We start from the raw sequence: 21,679 nt of genomic DNA, 5'->3' as shown, positions 1-21,679 counted from the left end.
AGCTCTTCAATACCACCCAGGGGGGTAAACATTAACATTATACAAAGTTATTACACCTGCATTTTTATCACTCTTTAATATTGTTTTTAATCAGTATGCTGCTGCTTGAGTATGTGAATTTCCCCTTGGGATTAATAAAGTATCTCTCCATATTTCTCTCTCTCTCAAAAATAATAGAAACTCAGATGATTCTTTCCACAACCCAAAACTATTCATATAAAAATGATTAATACAAAATATAAAGTAAAAATACATAAAACAAATTAACCTGCACTTTACCTTTTGAAAAGAATCATGGCTGGTATGAGTGAGTTTCTAAACTCTTGTGGGATGCCACCCAACGAGACGACACGTGGTAGAGGATCCCGAAGCAACTACAGACTCCCAGTGCCGTAGCAGTTCGCCATAAAAGCGAATCCGAAAAGATCGCAGACATGCTGTAAGAGCCTGCCGTTGATGGGTGATACAAGGAGCATTATAAATGCGCAGGGCACAGTACTACTTGGCCACTAACCTGGTCATGACCTTACCTGATTGCTGTGTCTGTGTATAGGAGTACGGCAGATCCTGCTACAATAAATAACCGTGCTGTTCCTGTTTCAAGCTGAATAAAGCTGCTGTCACTAAAGTATCGAGACTCAGCTTTGTGTTTTGGGGTGCAATACTCGCACGTCACGGCGCACACACACGTGGTCACAATGCTATAGTAAACTGTATACGCTTGTATGGATGTTGACTATATGAGTGAGGCACGCTGACTGAGCCCGAGAATGGGAGATGATCCCGCAGCAAGAGAGAGAAGAACCATCAGCTCAGTTGTGATCACGTGACGCTCTGCAGACAAAGCGTATATGTACTACTCATATTGCAAGACCTCGCTCGTTTATCAAGTCAATATTTAATTAAAAATTTTGGCTCATCTTGCAAAACACTCGCAAACCAAGTTACTCGCAATCCAAGGTTCCACTGTATGTACATTTACTGAAGATACACACACCTTCATACAGTATATGATAGAACACAAGAATATACAAAGAAGACAGTTATTTGTTTAAGAGGCCTATGGCTCTGGGAAAGAAACTGTTGAGGTGTCCTTTTTAGTTTTCGTTTGAATTGATGTGAAGCGTTTACCACAGGGGAGTTTTTGGAACAAGTGATGGGCTGGGTGGGCTGAGTCCTTGGTGATCCTTTTGACACGGTTAGTGACACGGGATGTCTATGGGTCTGCAACAGATGGAAGAGCAAAGCCGATTAATTTCTCTGCAGACCTCACAACACACTGTCATTAATTTTTTTTTGGAGTGTGCCATTGCCGAACCAAACCAGACAACAATGGAGAATCTGATTTACACTTATGGCTTGGTAAAAGTGTGCTAGGATTGGCTGGGAAATATATTGAATTTATTTAGTTGGCAAAAAAAGCCGCCTTAGTGATGGAGTGGTGTTAATGTCCCAACCTGAGAGTGTGTGTGTGTGATAGATGCACCCAAAAATTTGAAGAATTCCACCATATTGACTGCAGAATCGTTCATTTCTAGTGGGAGAGGTCGTCACTGCTGTTTGCGAAAGTCGATGAGCATTTCCGCTGTCTTGGTGGTATTGAGCACCAGATTATTGGTCAAGCCACCAGACGAGACTCCTCCTATTTTAGATTGTCATTCTTGACCTCAGTGCCTGTGAATGTGAGCCTCCTAATTTAAGTCGCTTTCACATCCACTCTCGAATAATAATAACGTCTATGTACGATGCCTTCGGAAAGTCTCTTCACTTTTATTCACATTCCCTGCAGCTTAGAGGCACCATGGGAGATGGAGTTTGGCTTCACAGCCCTGCTGGGTACCGTGAGTGCTGCCATGTGATGCTGCAGGGGGATGCGGGGATTTTTGTTTCCCAAATAGCCCAGAAGAACTCCGAAGTCATGGGGACGAAAGAACAGAAGTACTTCCGGGTCAGATGGAGATTTGTATTTTCTTCAGCCCGAAAGTGCTGATGAATCACATGGACGGAAGGACAGGAGCACTTCCGGGTCAAGGACTATATAAAGGACTGGTGGAGACCCAGCAAGCATGAACCTGAGTTGGGAGGGAGTGTGATTAACCTGCTAGGAGGAGAGAAGGAGGAATAGTATTGTGTTTGGTGGATGTGGTGCTTTAGAGCAGCGGTTCTCAAACTGTGGGGCATAAGTAGCATAATTTAAAACAAAATTTATATACTGTTTCTCAATTTCAAGAACTTCAATAGTAGCTCCTCATTTAAAGAGCCCATTATGTATTTTCATGCATTCTTTTTAATTATAGCACTGGAGAGTGGTGAAATGCTACGTGTTGGTCGGAAATGTAAGTAAGAATACCACCATATTTGGTACACTTGATAATACTGCTACAACTCTCTGCTATCTCATGATGACATTTTGAGGGCCATATGCACCTGTGCTTGGATATCAGTCATTCTGCAGTGCTGCAGTAGCAATCTGGGAATTTTAGGTCAACTATTAAAAAGTTGTCGACATTTCCTGTTAAGTTTGATTGGGCTGGAGAAAATGTAGCAAATGCTTTTGAGAAACTCTCATTATTTTTTATCACACACATGGATTTGAAGGAAAAAAAATTTGACCAAAGTAAGGCCGTTTAAGGTAATGAACGGCTTTTAAAAATCTGCCGGAATTGGTTATCTTTAACACAGTCTTGTTGATCTCTGCCCGACTCAATGCCTCTGATAACACCGCACAACAAGGATTTTGCTTTCTGAATACTTTTGAGTGTAAATTTGGGATTTTGGCCTGATGATCACAAAATCACCTTTAAATTTTCCTCCATTTTATTGCAATCGCTTATTTTTGTGATTTCCTCCCATATTGTACGTATACATATACAGTACAACTACACGTGGAACTTCCATGGTGGACTAAAAGTAGTGGCACCGCAGCTCAGATATACCAAGTACTGTGAATGGGACAACCAGTGTGAAGTGTCCCATCACATTAAAAAGAACTGGCCACTCACACTACTTGTTGACCCAACACACATATTTTGCCTCCTCTTTATATTAATATTTGGCTGATGTTTTTATCCAAGGCAACATACAACATTTGAGATACATTTGGATACATTTATTTTGTTTTTCCAATTGGAGCACAGGTGGGTGAAGTGACTTGCTTGTCGTCAGAGTGTCAGTAATATAGTTTAACCCACATCTCCAATGTCCAAAAGCCTTAACCACTACACCACACTGCCTAATTCTGTAACACTTGGACTAATTAAAAAATTGCCGTTGATTCTAGAAGTCCAGACATCAACAGGGGGTTTGTTGTCTACAGTGTGCTGTTTAAAGACAGTTTGATATCAGTCTTGCGGTTTTTCTAGAAAGTGTCCAGCAGGTGGCAGCAACAGGAGCACAATTTTAAATAGGAATGTATTTATAATTACAGTCCCTGGTTGTGTGTTTTTTTTTTTTGAGTGGATCTGTTTATTGTGCTGTTTATTTGTACCCTGGGGAAAGTGTCACTTTTTACAGAAGCTAAAAATAAATAAATAAATAAATGCACACTATGGTCTGATCACACACAAGAATGACTAAAAAAAATAAAATAAAGCTGACTTGGCAGTCACAGCCACAGTGAGGTCGCATTGCTGCTGGTGTAAAGCGGCACCAGTCGTGCCTCTTCACACACACTTCTACTGATCCATTTGTTGCCTGAAAGTCCTCAGTGTAAGTGAGTCAGAGGGAAGTTGTGCAGCATTGTTCAAAATGGCACTCAGTTTTGTTTTCATTTTGTCCTTTGCCACCACCTCCAGGGGGTTCCGAGTGAGTGCCGTAACTGAACCTGCCCCTTTGAACCATCTCCTTGGTTCTGTGGGCCTCCCCTGAAGTGATGTTACAGGCCATCACAGAGTTGTAGAAGATATGTGAAGGATGTCACCATATTTAATTAGCACAGTCTCCTAAGACAAAAGAGCCTGCTCTGCCGTTTCATCTATAGTTCCTCCGCGTTAACACCAGTTCACCCTGTCATTGATGTGGACCCCCAAGTACTTATAGAAATGCAACACCTCTACATCCACTCCTTAAATAGTGACCAGACATAGAGGCTGGTTGTTGCGGTGAAAGTCAATAAGCAGTTCCTTACTTTTGCTGATGTTAAGGTGCAGATAATAATTTTCTTCACCAAGAATCAAAGTTCTCCACCTGACTCCTCTCCTCTGTCTCGTCACCCTTATCGATGCACCTCATACATGGAGAATCATCTGAGAATTTCTGCTAGTGACATGACCTTGAGTTTTGGAGACCAGTCCAGCCTGTCCTTGATGTACAAGTACTTGTAGAAGTGCACCACCTCAACATGCACTCTCTGAATAGAGACCGGACACAGAGGCTCTTTGGTGTGGTGAATGTCAATAAGCAGTTCCATGGCTTTGCTGATGTAAAGATCAGCAAAAGCAAAGTTCTCCCCTGACTCCTCTCCTCTGTCTCGTCGCTCTTATCAATACACCCCAGAAGTGCAGAATCATCTGAGAATTTCTGTAAGTGACATGACGTGACCTTGAGTTTTATTTATAGTCTGAGGTATACTGCTGCCCTTTAACATTTGCCCACTATAATTAGCCTTTCTTTAATTACAGCATATCAGTGTTCTGGAAGTTTTTATTTATTTATTTATTTTACTTGTTGGCCGTTTTAACTTGGCCCTGTATGGTTGGTATGTGTGAGTGATTCTTGCAATGGACCGACACACTGTGCAGGTTGGTTCCTGTCTTGCATCGAATCCTCACGGTTTGGTTCTAGCTGAAGTAAGTGTGAATTGGATGAGGTGGATTTGTGAATTATATGTTACCATTTGGCTCTTGCCCATTTTTTCACTGTGTGGGCATTGGACCTTATATTCCTATAATAAAAATTGATATGCAGTTGCTTTTATATTTAATCCCTGTCATCCTTATTTATTTATTTATTTTTTTTTCAGACCAGAACTACTGCTAACTACTCTTGATGGACTGCAGGTCCACATTCCGAAGAATATTTCTCGCTTCTTGGATGAAGTGACCGGTGCGAGGTTTCTAGAATGCCGATATAAGGAAGCTCGGGTTTTTTATCAGGTGCTGATGTTGAGAGGGGAGAGTTGGCTTTTCAACCACTAGGTGGCAGACACTGCACAATTGGAGCACTGATAGATACAGTACAGTAGCTCATTTGTATGTTTATTTGGTTGAATTAGTTGGCCTTGAAATTAGAAATTGGCATTTCTCTTTGACATTTAAGTGTTTATTTCAAAATATACTATTTAATCATTGTTTGGGCCCTTAACATTTTAGATTATTCTGCTTTCTATGCTCAGTTTTGTTATATGATGGCTTGCATTATATTTGTTACCTTTATACCATCAGTGTTTTTCTGTGTTATACATTATAATATAAATGTTAAATGAATTCGTTTTTAACCTTTAGCTGTTGTTCTTAATATCTACAGTCGTATGGAAAAGTTTGGGAACCCTCTCAGCCTACATAATAATTGACTCTCCTTTCAAGAAAAAAGATAACAGAGGTCTGTCTTTCTTTTCCTAGGAACATCTGAGTACTCCGGTGTTTTCCGATCAAAAATTTTTAGTGACGCAGTATTTAGTTGTATGAAATTAAATCAAATGTGAAAAACTGGCTGTGCACAAATGTGGGTCCCCTTGTCATTGTGCTGATTTGAATGCCTGTCACTGCTCAATGCTGATTACTTGCAACACCAAATTGGTGTGATGAGCTCGTTAAGCCTTCATAGACAGGTGTGTCCAATCCTGAGATATAAAGGTATTTAAGGAGGTCAATCACAAGGTGGGCTTCCTTCCCTTTGACTCTCCTCTGAAGAGTGACAGCATGGGATCATCAAAGCAACTCTCCAAAGATCTGAAAACAAAGATTGTTGAGTCTCCTGGTTTAGGGGAAGGCTACAAAAAGCCATCTCAGAGATTTAAACTGTCAGTTTCTGTAACTGTAAGGAATGGAATCAGGAAATGGAAGGCCACAGGCAGAGTTGCTGTTAAACCCAGCAGGTCTGGCAGGCCAAGAAAAATACAGGAGCGGCATATGTGCAGGATTGTGAGAATGGTGACAGACAACCCACAGATCACCTCCTAAGAGCTACGAGAACATTTTGCTGCAGATGGTGTATCTGTACATTGTTCTACAATTCAGCGCAATTTGCACAAAGAACATCTGTATGGCAGGGTGATGAGAAAGAAGCCCTTTCTGCACTCACGCCACAAACAGAGCCGCTTGTTGTATGTCAATGCTCATTTAGACAAGCCAGATTCATTTTGGAACAAAGTGCTTTGGACTGATGAGACAAAAATGGAGTTATTTGGTTATAACAAAAAGTGCTTTGCATGGCAGACGAAGAACACGGCATTCCAAGAAAAACACTTGCTACCTACTGTCAAATTTGGTGGAGGTCCCATCATGCTGTGTGGCTAGTTCAGGAACTGGGGTCCTTGTTAAAGTCGAGGGTCAGATGAATTCAACCCAATATCAACAACTTCTTCAGGATAATGTTCAGGCATCATTCACAAAGTTGAAGTTATGGGGTTGGATATTCCAACAAGACAATGACCCAAAACACAGCTGGAAATCTACAAAGGCATTCATGCGGAGGGAGAAGTACAATGTTCTGGAATGGCCGTCACAGTCCCCTGACTTGAATATCATCGAAAATCTATGGGATGATTTGAAGCAGACTGTCCATCAAACTGAACTGAACTGGAGAGATTTGGTATGAAGAATGGTCAACAATACCTCCATCCAGAATCGGGACACTCGTCAGAAGCTATAGGAGGACAGCATCTAGAGGCTGTTAGATTTACAAAAGGACGCTCAACTAAGTATTGATATCTCTGTTGGGGTGCCCACATTTATGCACCTAATTTTATGATGCATATTGCATATTTTCTGTTAATCCAATAAATTTAATGTCACTGCTGAAATACTACTATTTCCATAAGGCATGTCGTATATAAAAGGAAGTTGCTACTTTGAAAGTTCAGCTAATGAGAAACAAAAATCCAAAGATTTAAGAGGGGGTCCCAAACTTTTTCATGACTGTATGTGTATTCCCATAATTCATTGTTTCTAAAGAAATGTGTTTAATTAAAAGTGACTAGCTGCTTAGTAGTTGTCTTTGTCATATAGTACTTATACACTGTATCTGAACATGCAGGCCTCGTACCTTATTGGTCAATTTAATGTTCATTTTTTATCATATATTAAAAACTGAATATCTGCTTTTTCAATGGCAATGATAGATTGGCCTTCTAGCTCTTTGAAGGGGATCACTTTTGTTCTGTTTTGTGTGTTGTATTTACCCCTTTTTTTGACACTCATTGCATACCCAGCCTGTCTGTCACTGAATTGCCTTTCCTAAGAGCTCTTCCATCTTTTTTCGGAGTTTTTTCTTGTGTTCTTAGGGAGCCCAGGCTGGGGAGCTGCTAAAAAACAGGGCCCATTAAAACCCATTGTGGAATTCCTTGTGTGATTTTGGGCAATGCAAGAAATAAGTTTGTTGTTGTTCCTATTTCTTTTAACAGCAATACCCTTATGACACCTCCCAAGATGCAGTGGAGTTTAGGAAAAAAGCCAAGGCCTTACTTCTCTTAGCTGCAGAGACTCTGAACAGCCTGGGGGTGAGATTCTGGCTTAGTAGTGGGACATGTCTTGGTAAGTCAATTATTAGTAACTAGTCATTTAGCCCGTTACAATAACGGGCGCTAGAACAGTAGTGCATAAACATTAGTAGGAACAGTCTATATTAAATGGCAAGGAACTTTGACCTCATTCTTTTTGTTGGTCGTATTTTTCTTTCTTTCAGCCTTTCGTTTTGTTGATGTTTACTTGCTGAGCTGACCGTTCTTCGTGGGCTGCCGCCGTGTATTGTGTGTCTTTAATTTTCTGTGACAGTAATACTGTCTTGTACGGCTCTATTCAATAAGGACGCGTAGATAATTTAGTTCAAATGGCTCTGGAATATGTGAAGAGCAACAGGTGCAGATCTTTATTTATGCACGCCTTTATTCGCTGCGCCCAATTGAGGTCGTCCTTTTGAGGCTCGCCTTTTTGTGCGCGCCCTTAATGAAGGATGCCTGTGCGCGCCCTTATTGAAGGATGCCTGTGCGCGCCCTTATTGAAGGATTCTTGTACGTCCGCTGGCTTGTACGTCCGTACGTCCGTAATATACCTTTAATTTTCTCTGGCGGTAATACAGGTGTGCGCGTCAGTAATATGCCTTTAATCTCCTCTGACAGTAATACTGGCTTGTATGTGGCTGTAATATGCGTCACTGTATTGTGTACCTTTAATTTCTTCTCGCAGTAATACTGGCTTGTATTTCCGTAAAACGCCTCTAACTTTCTCTGACAGTAATATCGCGCATAGCACTGTGCCCCGCGCATGCGCAGTTCACCAGAAGACACCCACACACGGACACCTGGACGCACATAGGGATTTTATATATATAGATTATTGTTGCTTTTCAGCTCAGCCTTTAACCATTTAGGATAATTTGTTTTGTGTTTGGTAAGCGCTGTCGTGTTGTTTTTACTGGACTAGCAGTAATGTTACAATTTAAAGCAGTCATTATGTGAAATGTGAGCATTTGGGTGAGTGAGTGCTTACATAAACTCTGTTTTTAGAAAGTTGCTGCACACTGGGGACATTCCTAAGGAGTAGAAAATGACAAATATTATCCTATCATGTAAAAAGGGTGATTGGGCAGATCCAAGTAATGATTGGCCAGGAAGCTTAACGGGCATCACAGGTATATGAAAGGGAGGAATTATTAAGAAAAAGATTGAACAGCACAAGACAAGCAGGGGAGCTTTACTGAACAGTCAGCATGAGTTCAGAAGAGGGAGGTCATGTTTTACTAACATGCTGGAATTCAAGGTGGATGCAACAAAAGAATATGATCAGAGAGGTGCTAACAATATTATTTAATAATAATAATGAATTTTATTTATAGGAGCACTTTACATTAGCAGTAAATCTCAAAGTGCAACATAAAAAGATTAAACAAAGGCAAGATAAAAACACAGATAAAACAACAATAATTATAGCATTCTTGTTAATAAGCCTTCCTAAATAGAAAAGTCTTTAGCTGTTTTTTAAAACAGTCCACAATCTGCTGTGTTCTCAGGCTCTCTGGTAGGGCATTCCAGAGCCATGGAGCAGCGGCTGCAAAGGCTCGGTCACCCATTGTGTGAAGTTGGGTCACAGGGGGGCGAAGGCGGTGGGTATTTGTAAAACGGAGGTTTCTTGTAGTGGATTGTAATATAAGGAGTTCTTTAAGATATTGTGGAGCATTTCCATAGATACACTGGTGAGTAAACAGAGTTTGTATTCGATATGGAGATGGATAGGGAGCCAATGAAGTGACTGAAGGATTGGTGAGATATGTTCATATTTCCGCACCCTCATCAGGATTCTTGCAGCACTATTTTGAATTTGTTGGAGCTTTTAATAATAATAATAATAATGCATTACATTTATATAGCGCTTTTCTCAGTACTCAAAGCGCTATCCACACAGGGTAGGAACCGGGAAGCGAACCCACAATCTTCCACAGTCTCTTTTGAAGGCTCTTGTTGGGTATCCCGATGAGGAGTGCATTATTAATTATAATAATAATATTAAATATAATTATTTATTATGACTTTATAAATAAGTGCAGAGATATCTGTAATGAAAACCTACTGCAGAGCACTCTGGACCTCAGAATGGACTGAAAGGTCACCTTCCGACAGGTCAATGACCCTAACTACAAAGAAAAGATAAGTACAGGAGCGGCTTATGGACAACTCTGTGAATGTCCTTGAGTGGCTAAGCCTCAGCCTGAACTTGAACCCAACTGAACATCTCAATCATAACACTGTCACATTGTAAAGTAAAGGTCATGACTGTGGAGGAGACGCCCCTAACAAAGCAGAAGCTGCCTTTAATGATGGGAGTATGAGAGTCCCAGCCAGAGCCCGGACCTGAACCAAATAGACCTGACAGAGTTTGAGAGGATCTGCAGACAAGAATGGCAAAAAGTCCCCAAATCCAGGTGTGCAAAGCCTGTTGCTTCAAACCCAAGAAGACCCCAGGATGTAATCTCTGCCAGAGATGCTGCCACCAATTAATGAGCTACAGCTCTGAATTACATGTGTCAATATAATATTTCAGTTTTGCAAAAAAATTTACTTTTGTCACTCTGGGGGATTGAGATTTTCTTGATGAGGGGGGAAAAAATGAATTTGTATTATTTTGCGTATAAGTCGGCAGAATAGCAAAATGTACAAAAAAAAATATGAATAAGTTCTGAATGCACTGTATATAGCCTTTCCATGTCGATATGTCCTGCCATGTTTAGAACTGGGATTCTGTTTCACAATATTGCTTTCATGAAATCTGAAAGATGCACTTTATACCAATTTACTATAAAATTTACCTGAAATCACATTCATTGGTTTTACTACATATCTGTAATTCGTTTTTTCCTCGTCATTTCTTTACTTTTTTCACAGGCTGGTTTAGACAGTGCAATATTATTCCATACAGTAAGGATGTTGACCTAGGAGTATGGATAAAGGACTACAGATCGGACATTATTGCAGCATTTGAAAAGGCAGGCCTGCCAATTAAACACAGGTTTGGAAAGGTATGAACACGGGTACCACTTTTAAATTTTGACTTAATTAAAAAAAAAAAATTATATTAAATTTATTTTTAAAGTTGTATGCGAGCAGTTAGACTTTTCTAGGTTCTTCCAGTTTTTCAAAGCGCTTATTATTATAGAAATGTGTTAGTTACACCACTATTACTAGTAATAGTATTTACTAGTGGTAATGTAGACTTTGCCATTCACTGAACTGCAGTCTTCTTCTTCCTCTTCATCTTTACTCACTTCTTTGTGGGATTGAAATGCTTGATTAACCTTCTCCAGTCAGTTCAGTCCTACACATCCTTTTCCTTCACAATCTTTTACTGTATCCATCCACCTGCGCTTTGGCCCCTCTTGCTTTCTCTTCCCCTGTGCTTCCATTCCCATCACTCTTTAGCACACATTTTCATTGTCTTCTCGTAACAATTTGCTGTCTGGTACTTCCTTCGATTTTTCTCCCACTTTTGTTGTGCCTTTGATTGTCTCGTTTCTTATTTTGTCCTTTTTTGTAACTTCAACACACATCCATCTCCACATTCTCATTTCTGCCACATCTAACTTCTTCTCCTGAGCTCCCTTTACAGCCCTTATCTCGGCTCCATACATTATTGCTGGTCTTACCACTATCTTAAAAAAACTTCATCTTTGACCTTTCTCTTTATTGTTTCCTGATACTTTCTTCTAATTGTTCCATCCACACTGCACTTTTTTGGGTTATCTCTGCATCTGATTTTCCATCTAGTGCTACCCCTGATCCTTGATATTTAAACTTTTCCCCACTCTTTTCAGTGGCTCTTCCTGCAGGCTAAATTTTGAATCCTGATCATCATTTAACCTCATATATTCTCACTCTTCCTATTTATCTTTAATTTTCTATCTTCCAAAGCCCTTCTCCATTTTTCCAAATTCCCACTTCCACTTTTCTAGTGCTACACAACACAATGTAATCAGAAATAAGCCTGCGCCGGGGCGGCGCTTGGTCTTTTATCCCATGACTCAACATGGCTCAAAGAGGTAAAGACTTCAAGAAGATCCCTGGTGCAGACCTCCTGTAACACGGATCTTATCTGTTGCCACATTGATTTTAACTCGAGTCCTCACTCCCTCATACATGTCCTGAACAATCTTTGCACACTTTTCAGACATCTTGATGTGGCACTCTATCATAAGCCTTCTCTAAATCAATGAACACCTTTCTGTTTTTCTTGATGCTTCTCTGTAGCTGTGTCTATGCAAAGACTGCATCAGTTATTCCTCTCTTTGGCATAAAACCAAATTGTTCCTCCCCCGTGCAGGTCTCTTTCCTAAGCCTTTTGTCTATAACCCGTTCCCAAATTTTCATTGTGTGTGACATTAGCTTTATCCCTCTGTAGTCCCCACAGTCCTGAACATCACCCTTCTGCTTATAAATGGGTACAATCGCAGTGTTCTTCCACTCCTCTGGTATTCTCTCAAGTCAAGAGTAGTTATTGTCATTTCATCCATATACAGTAGTACAGCATACAGTGAAACGAAACAACGTTCCTCCAGGACCATGGTGCTACATAAAACACAGGACAATGAAGAATCCACGACACATAACATAAAGACACATAATATATAACAAGGTGCATGTGAGTCAAATGTGCAAACATGTGCAGCACTGCAGGACAGAACACATATATCAGATATCAGTCCAGTCCATGAATGTTCAGGAGTCTAACTGCTTGGGGGAAGAAACTGTTACACATTCTGGAGGTGAGGTCCCGAATGCTTCGGTACCTTTTTCCCAATGGTAGGAGTGTAAACTGAATGTGAGGGGTGTGTTGGGTCATTCAAAACGCTGGTGGCTTTGCGGATGCAGCGTGTGGTGTAAATGTCCATGATGGAGGGAAGAAAGACACTGATGATCTTCTCAGCTGTCTTCACTATCTGCTTTGCAATCCCTGACCGTGCAATTTCCAAACCAGACAGTGATGCAGTTGCTCAGGATGCTCTTTATGGTTCCTCTGTAGAATGTTGTTAGAATAGCTGGTGGAAGATGTGGGCTTTCCTCAGCCTACGCAGGAAGGCTTTCTTGGCTAAAGAGCTGATGTTGTGGGACCAGGTGAGGTTCTCTGCCAGGTCGACACCCAGGAATTTGGTGCTATTGACGACCTCCACAGTTGAGCCATCAATGTTCAGTGGCAGATGGTCACTCTTAGTCTTCCTAAAGTCAGCAATCATCTCCTTTGTTTTGTCTACATTCAGCGGCAGGTTATTGGCTTTACACCAGTCCGTTAACCGCTGCACCTCCTCTCTGTATGCTGACTCATTGTTGTTGCTGATGAGACCCACCACAGTCGTGTTATCAGCAAATTTTATGATGTGATTAGAGTGGTACGTTGCTGTACAGTCATGAGTCAGTAGTGTGAACAGTAATGGAATGAGCACACATCCTTGAGGTGCTCCAGTGCTCAGTGTGGTGGTTCTGGAGATGTTGTTTCCAATCCTGACTGACATAGGTCTCTCAGTCAGGAAGTCCAGAATCCAGATACAGAGGGAGGTGTTCAGTCCCAGCAGGCTCAGCTTTTCCGTCAGCTGCTGAGGAATGATGCTGAGCTGAAGACGATAAACAGCATTCGAGCGTATTTGTCCTTATTGTCCAGATGAGCGATCTTCTGAATTCAATCCCACAACACATCTGCTCCCTCCTCTCCTAAATTCTTCAACACTTATGCTGGTATTTCCTCCAGTCCTATTGCCTAATTCTCTTCAGTGACTCCTTTACTTGCTCTCTCCTTATTCTTGGTACTCACCCTTCATTTGGGACTCCATCCCCAAATACTACCATTGGATTTTCCTTATTCAGTAGCTTTTCAAAGTGCCTCTTTCATGAACTACAGTAAGAAAATCAAAAGAATGATATGCTGCTTTTACCAGTTGTAATGTGGCTGGAGCAGAACCAGGCAGGAACAAATCCCCGGGCAGGGCACACACACACACCAAGCACACACTAGGGACAATTTAAGATCGGCAGTGCACCTAACCTGCATGTCTTTGGACTGTGGGAGGAAACGGGAGCACCTGGAGGAAACCCACGCAGATACGGGGAGAACCCGGGAAGCGAACCCAGGTCTCCTTACTGCGAGGCAGCAGCGCTACCACTGTGCCACCATGCCGCCGCTTGGCAAAGTGTTTTAGGTAGAAAACCTCGATAATCATAGAACATAGGTCTTATTGATAGTGCTGTGGACGGCTTGTGGGACGCCTGGAAGGACCGGGAGAGGGTCCATATCTCCCATGGTCCATGAGAGGGCAGCTACCCTGGTCTATATAGGGGGGCCACGGGAACAGAACATGGAAGCTTAGCCCAATTGGGGTCCATGGCCACTACAAGGGCACGCCAGGAGGAGTGGAAAGCCCCGGAAGTGCTGCTGGAAGGAATTCCAGAGACACCCGGAGTGCTTCCGGGTGCTCATGCGGCACTTCCATCACACCAGGAAGTGCCACCAGAAGGCTGTCACAGAGCACCTGGAGCACATCCGGGAGGCTGTAAAAGAGGCCACCTCCCTCGAGTAGGGGAGCCAGAGTCGGGAGGAGAGGAGTAAAGGCTGCAGGAGAAGTGCAAACTGGAGAAACAGACCCATTAAGGGTGTTTGGTGCACTGTCACTGTGTTGTGTGCGGTAACTGTAAATAATGCGTTTTCGGGACATTCTGTGTCAGCCTGTTTGTGTCCGGGCTGAACTGCCACATAGGTTTCTTTCTTCTCCTGTTACCATAAACGGGACATAAGGTGGTACTATAGTCCTCTGGATGATGTATACTGGAGATCTAATAGGGATGTGCGAAAGGACAAATGGAAACATAATTTTAAATCCATCAGATTGGGACAGCATTTGTAAGAGCTTTTACACCGCAGTTAGAGCATGAACAGATTCACGTCTCTCCAGTTGTAATAAATATAGCAATACACAGTCTGCACAAAACTAAATAAATAAAAGTTGTTTGCCATTTTATAAAGTTATTGGTGTCAGACTAGTGCTAATTCAGCATGCTTTCTGTACTTGTGAAGGACAAACCACCCTAGCCGCATAGTCTATGAGAAATTTTCTTCTTCTCCTTGAACTTCTTGTATTTTTGCAAAGATGTAACTGATAATTCCAATATTAACTGACCCCTTAATCTTGAACAACAGGTAGAGGACAGCCTTGAGTTGTCCTTCCAAGGTACTGATGTGAAACTTGATATCTTCTTCTTCTATGAGGAAGACAACTATGTGTGGAATGGAGGAACACAAGCTAAAACTGGCAAAAAATTCAAGTGAGTTAGAATTTATAACATTGGCTTGGGGTGGTAATGTTTTTTTATGGACACCATGCATTAAATGAGCATTGAGGAAAATATGTTTATTGCACTCCAGTCCTTTTTACACTTTGTTTTTACTGTTTTGCACTACACCTTTATGTTCTATGTATGCTGATAGAGTAAGTGAATTGAATGTCCTTTTTGTCATCAGTAAATTACTGTGCGTCATTTGGTTTTATTACATCTACTGTAATGGTTTTCTGTTTACAACTCCAATTCCAAGAAAGTTGGAACAGTATGGGGAATGCTAATTAAAACAAAAAAAACAAAAAAAGAGTGACAAGTTCATTGTATTCACCTGTACTATAGTGGAACCTCGGGTCACGAACGTCTCTGAACACGTACAAATCGGGTTACGACCAAACTTTTGCATCTGTTCACGACCACACACTCGGGTGATGAACAAGCCAGTTTCCCTTCCAGTTCGTATGCGCCGGTGATTTCTGCACATGTTCAGTCTCCCCCTGTGCATTCGCTGTGAACTCTTTGTGCTGTATTTCGTTTCCCTTCCAGTTCGTACGCGCCGATGATTTCCGCACATGTTCAGTCTCTCCCTGTACCTGTACAGTACATTGTTCGCGGTCAGACGTGCATCGCGCAGATGGACTTTACCTCAAAACTGTAATCTCCTCTCCACCCAGTTCCTCCTCACTTCCTTCATGCCAGAACTCTACTCATGCAAGGTTAGTTTTCTTTGTTGTTTATGGTTAGTTTTTGTATAAATTATGGATTTTTCAAATGTTCATTTTTTTCCCCGTGCTTAAAACTTATTTAAAAAAAAAAAAAGTGTTTACAGCAATCAGTTCGTAAGGCTATTAGCGTGAACTCCTGCAATGTTACTTTCTTGGTTGTTCATGGTTGGTTTTTAAATAAAGTTCGGATTTGTTCAAATGTTCCTTTTTTTCCCCCTGTGCTTAAAACTCATTAACAAAAAAAAGTGTTTACAGCGAGCGGTTCGTAAGGCTGTAGCGTGAATTCTTGCAATGTTAGTTTTCTCTGTTCAAAGTTTTCTCAGTGTTATTCAATGTTTTTACATTTAGTTTGCTGTTACACTGTGCATTCTATGGTATAATTAACTATTTTTGTGCTTAAAAATCTTTAAAAAAAAAAAAATATATATATATATATATATATTTACATTCAGCTCGTACGGTCCGGAACGGATTAATTGTATTTACATACAATCCTATGGGGGGGAAATTGCTTCAGGTCACCAAATCGGGTTGCGAATTTCAGTCGTGACCCGAGGTTCCACTGTATTTTGAAAACACTACAACAACACATGTAAAGTTTTGTCTTGTGAATTTAATTTTTTTTTGAAATTATAAACTTCATGTCAAATCGGATGACTGCAACACCTCCAAAAAAGTTGTGTAAGATGAGTGTTTGCCACTGTGTAACAGCACCACTTCTTTTTTAATAACACTTATTACGTGTTTGTGCACTGAAGACACAAGTTGATTAAGGTTTAGCAATAGGAATTCTCAACCTACAAAGCAGATCAGGACTGCAGGCAGGCCACTTTCAACATACAGAGCCAATCACTTGCATTCTGGTCAGAATGTGGTTTGGTATTGTCCTCCTGGAAAATGCAGGGATGTCCCTAAAAATGACTGCATCTGGATGACAGCATATGTTGTTTCAAAATTCGTGCATATCTTTCTACATTAATGTTGGCCTCATAGATGCCGTGGGTGCTTGACAGGCCCAAATACCATGACAGACTGGCATTCAGACCTGACACTGAAAACAGCATGGATGGTCCCTTTCCTATTTGGCCTGAAGAACACAATGGCTATTTTTTCCAAAAACAATTTAAAATGTTGACTCGTTGGACCACATAACACGATTCCATTGTGCTACTTTCCATCTCAGATGGAACTGAGCCCATAGACGTTAGCGGTGCTTCTGTAGTGTTGATGTATGGCTTCTGCTTTGCCTAGTAAAACCTTAACTTGCCTCTATGAATGCAGCAGCGAATGGTGTTGACTGACAAAAGTTTAACAAACTATTCCTGAGCTCATGTCATGACGATCATTATAGATGCTTAACATTTTTTCGAAGACAGATCTAAGATCACATGCATTCACAAGTGGTTTTCGGCCTTGCTTTTTACACACACAGATCAGATCCAGAGTCCTTGAATCTTGTATTGTGCATTGTAGAGGATTTATTCACTCACGCATCTGTTAGCAAATTGCCAAGCCTCAACCCATCCTTGCTCTTCAAATATTATGCTTTTTTGGAGGCTCTTTATATACCACAACACATTGTCTATCCTATTTAAAATCAACATGCCACTTCATTATTAGCATACACTACCCCAATTCCAATTTTTTTAGAATGTGTTGTAGATGTCAATTCCAGAATCAATATATACAGTGTCTTCAAAAACAAAAATGCTTGTTGGTTAGGTAGAACATGAAATACCTCGTCTTTATGCTGTTTCTGTTTTAATACAAGCCAGAGTAAATTAACAAATCACCTCTTTAATTTTATTAGCTTTTTCTGTCTCTGTCTATCTATCTAGGTATCTCCTTTATATAGTGTCTTTCATATATACCTATAGCATAGCTTTCAATTGTGCCTTTCATATCTATGTACACTCTTAAAAATAATGGTTTATTGATGGAATTTTATGGTTCTTTACAGGTTGTGTGGTTCCTCATAGAACCATTGCTAGAAAAAAAATGAAATTTTGAATGTGTGGTAGTCTAAACAGCAGAACACTATTGGATTAAGAAACTTGGTCATATCCTGTGTTAATGTATGCAGCAAGAGACCTGACCCATGAAACATGACCCATTGGTATTTCACAAATCTGCTACCATTTATTTACTGTATGGAGCTTGTTATGGATGTACATATGTGACAGTTCTTTCCAGAACTTTCATTTGAATGGATCTTTTGGGAACAAAAAATGGTTCTCTTGTGACATTATATCTATCTTATCCATCTTATCTATGCACCTGTCTAATTTTGTTATGATGCATATTGCATATTTTCTGTTAATCCAATAAACTTAATGTCACTGCTGAAATACTACTGTGTCCATAAGGCATGTCATATATTAAAAGGAAGTTGCTACTTTGAAAGCTCAGCCAATGAGAAACAAAAATCCAAAGAATGAAGAGGGGGTCCCAAACTCTTTCATATGACTGTATCTATCTAATCCTGCCAACTACGCTAAAATTTCTCTTTTTCTCCCTCTCTTTCTCTGTCTTTCTCTCTCTTTCTTTGTACTGGCTATTCCTTGGAGCCTCAGAAGCAGGTGTAAGAGTCAACAATGTCTGTGACACGTCATGGGGAACACCTAATGCACACATCCATATGCTGGCAATTTAGAGTTGTAAATTATCATTTTTGGTGTTAAGGATGTTGGAGGAAATAGACATAGATATCTATCTGTCTGTCTGTCTCTCTGTCTCTATCTCTCTCTCTCTATCTCTATCCCTGACAACTATGCTAAAATTTCTTTCTGTCTCTTTGTCTTTTTCTTTCTCTCTTTCTTTGTATTGATTGATAGATAGATAGATAGATAGATAGATAGATACTTTATTAATCCCGATGGGAAATTCACATTCTTCAGCAGCAGCATACTGATACAATAAATAATATTAAATTAAAGAATGATAATAATACAGGTGAAAAAAACAGACAATAACTATGTATAATGTTAAATATTAATGTTTACCCCCCCTGGTGGAATTAAAGAGTCGCATAGTTTGGGGGAGGAACGATCTCCTCAATCTGTCTGTGGAGCAGGACAGTGACAGCAGTCTGTCGCTGAAGCTGCTCTTCTGTCTGGAGATGACATTATTTAGTGGATGCAGTGGATTCTCCATAATTGATAGGAGCCTGCTGAGCGCCCTTCGCTCTGCCACAGATGTTAAACTGTCCAGCTCCATGCCAACAATAGAGCCTGCCTTCCTCACCAGTTTGTCCAGGCGTGAGGCGTCTTTCCTCTTAATGCTGCCTCCCCAGCACACCACTGCGTAGAAGAGGGCGCTCGCCACAACTGTTTGATAGAACATCTGCAGCATCTTATTGCAGATGTTGAAGGAAGCCAGCCTTCTAAGGAAGTATAACCGGCTTTGTCCTTTCTTGCACAGCGCATCAGTATTGGCAGTCCAGTCTAATTTATCATTATCATTTATTGGCTCTTCCTTGCAGCATCAGAAGCAGGTGTAAGAGTCGACCATGTCTGGGACACATGTCATAGGAACACATAATGCACACATGCATATGCTACAAATTTGGAGTTGTAAATTATCGTTTTGGTGTTAAGGATGACAGATTGAGAGATAGAAATGGCAGTATTTATAGTGAACACACCTAAAAAAAAAAAAAAAAACGCTGCTAGCTGTACATAGACATGAGACACTTATGCACTTTTCCATTATTACTATTCATATTGCGATTCACGCTTAATGATACAGAATTCCCACAATATAAAATTTTCATAAAAGAAATGTATGTTTAGTGTTCCTTATTATTAGACATTCTTGTATGGACTGCAGTATGTTCAGATCATTGTGCAGATACACAAGTTTTAAGATACGATTTTTTAAGCCTTTTCTTTTTTTCTTAAATGTTAGGTTACTGCAGGGCAAATATGCTTTGCTAATACGTGTTGCATGCTAATTAGCCCGTGCAAGTAAGAATTTCACTGTACTCTGTACAGCACACATGACAATAATGACCCTGCAAACCTCTAATATTAAGTTACTTCAGTGCCCAACCATCCAAGTCTAAATGTATCTTTTTGTTTAGTGAGGTATCATCAAGCATTGCTCCACTGACCTTTTATTTCCTGCTTGAATGCTTCACTGACCCCCGTTAGCTGTGGGTCTTGACAGAATCTGTAAAGAACTTATGTTAGATTTCCTTTTAAGGAAATGAGAATGTCAACACTCTTTTTGAAGCTGAGACCTTTCCGCTCTGACAGCATCCCCTTGCAGTTGAAATCACTCACTGGGTACAGACGTGTGATGTGACCAGAAGAGCAAGTATTGGGAATTTGGCTGCTTTGTCTGGAGGGCTACTGTTGAGAGCAATGCAAGGTCCACTGCTGTATAATTCCTCATTGCTATAATCTCCTTCTAAATCTGTATTGGTGAAAAGTGTTTTAATGAATTCTCTCATATGCAGCATGCGAGAGCTGCATTAACTACAACTTGCTGATTCCAGTAGCGTCTGCGTTTATCATGAGAACTGATTCAATACGTTATGTCTGTGCTGCTCCCAGGAGTGTCAGATTTGACAACAAACTCCCAGATATTTATAGGTCTGTACCCTCTGCACATAGTCACCTCTGATGATCACGGGGTCCGTGAGGGGTCTGGTCCTCCTAAAATCCACCACCAGCTCTTTGATTTTGCTGGTGTTCAGGTGTATGTGGTTTGAGTCGCACCATTTAACGAAGTCCTTGATTAGGTTCCTATACTCCTCCTTCTGCCCACTCCTGATGCAGCCTACGATAGCAGTGTCGTCAGTGAACTTTTGCACGTGGCAGGACTCCGAGTTGTATTGGAAGTCCGATGTATTTTGGCTGAACAGGACCAGAGAAAGTACAGTCCCCTGCAGCACTCCTGTGCTGCTGACCACAATGTCAGACCTGCAGTTCCCGAGACGCACATACTGAGGTCTGTCTGTAAGATAGTCCACGATCCATGCCACCAGGTATGAATCTACTCCCATCTCCCTCAGCTTGTCCCTGAGGAGCAGAGGTTGGATGGTGTTGAAGGCGCTAAAGAAGTCCAGAAACATAATTCTTACTGCACCACTGCCTCTGTCTAAGTGGGAGATGGATCGGTGTAGCATATAGATGATGGCATCCTCCGCTCCCACCTTCTCCTGGTATGTGAACTGCAGAGGGTCGAGGGCATGCGAGACCTGTGGGCTCAGGTGGTGAAGAAGCAGCCGCTCCATGGTCTTCATCACATGTGACGTCAGAGCGACAGGCCGGAAGTCGTTCAGCTCACTAGGATGTTATACCTTTGGGACTGGGGTTTTTCAAGGTGTTTTCCAAAGCCTTAGGACTCTCCCCTGTTCCAGGCTCAGGTTGAAGATATGCTGTAGAGGACTCCCCAGCTCCAACACACAGGCCTTTACAAGATGAAGAAAGAATAAATATAAAAAATAAAATTGAGTAATACTAATTAACAATGAATAAAGTAAAGTCCTATGGCCAGGGAAGTCAGTAAAAACAAAAAGAACTCCAGAGGGCTGGAGAAAAAAAACAAAATCTGCAGGGGTTCCAAGGCCACCAGACCAGCCAGGCCCCACTAGGCATTCTACTTAACATGAATGATCTCAATCAGTCCTCAGGTTTTCAGGCTTCACGTGGAAGAATTAGATGATGATGGTCATGTGGACGTCTGGCCTTCAGTCCATCAATGTAAAAACTGCATGGTGTCCTGATCAGATGGTGGTGGCACTGATCGCCAACACAGAAAACTGGAAAAAGAACAGCAGTGAAAGTAGGGGTTAGTACGGATCATGAAGCCATGCCAAAAATGATAATTTAATGCATATACAGAATACCAGGGTTACACTAAAATGAAGTTATGAGAAAGCCATGTTCAAATAATGGGGTTTTTTTTAGCTTAAAAGCTTTTAAAGTGCTCCGCCGTATCAGCCTGGCAAATTTCTATCAGTGCGTAACAACAGAAGGCCGCC

At 41.0% G+C, this 21,679-nt stretch overlaps 1 protein-coding gene across 2 annotated transcripts in view; it reads left to right on the top strand.

Moving 5' to 3' along the window:
• fktn (fukutin) overlaps positions 1-21,679 on the top strand; it is a 40,952-nt gene that overhangs the window by 16,163 nt on the left and 3,110 nt on the right. For both annotated transcript variants that reach the window (XM_028805052.2, XM_051929808.1), the window contains 4 exons: positions 4,961-5,093; positions 7,562-7,691; positions 10,535-10,668; positions 14,829-14,953. In XM_028805052.2, the coding sequence (XP_028660885.1) occupies positions 4,961-5,093; positions 7,562-7,691; positions 10,535-10,668; positions 14,829-14,953 (522 nt within the window). The remainder of the gene's footprint in view (positions 1-4,960; positions 5,094-7,561; positions 7,692-10,534; positions 10,669-14,828; positions 14,954-21,679) is intronic.

The sequence above is a fragment of the Erpetoichthys calabaricus genome, chromosome 7 (assembly GCF_900747795.2).
Source record: "Erpetoichthys calabaricus chromosome 7, fErpCal1.3, whole genome shotgun sequence".
NCBI classification, from domain to species: Eukaryota; Metazoa; Chordata; class Cladistia; order Polypteriformes; family Polypteridae; genus Erpetoichthys; species Erpetoichthys calabaricus.
The sequence above is the reverse complement of the archived record's forward strand: the minus strand, read 5'-3'. Positions and strand labels throughout refer to the sequence as shown.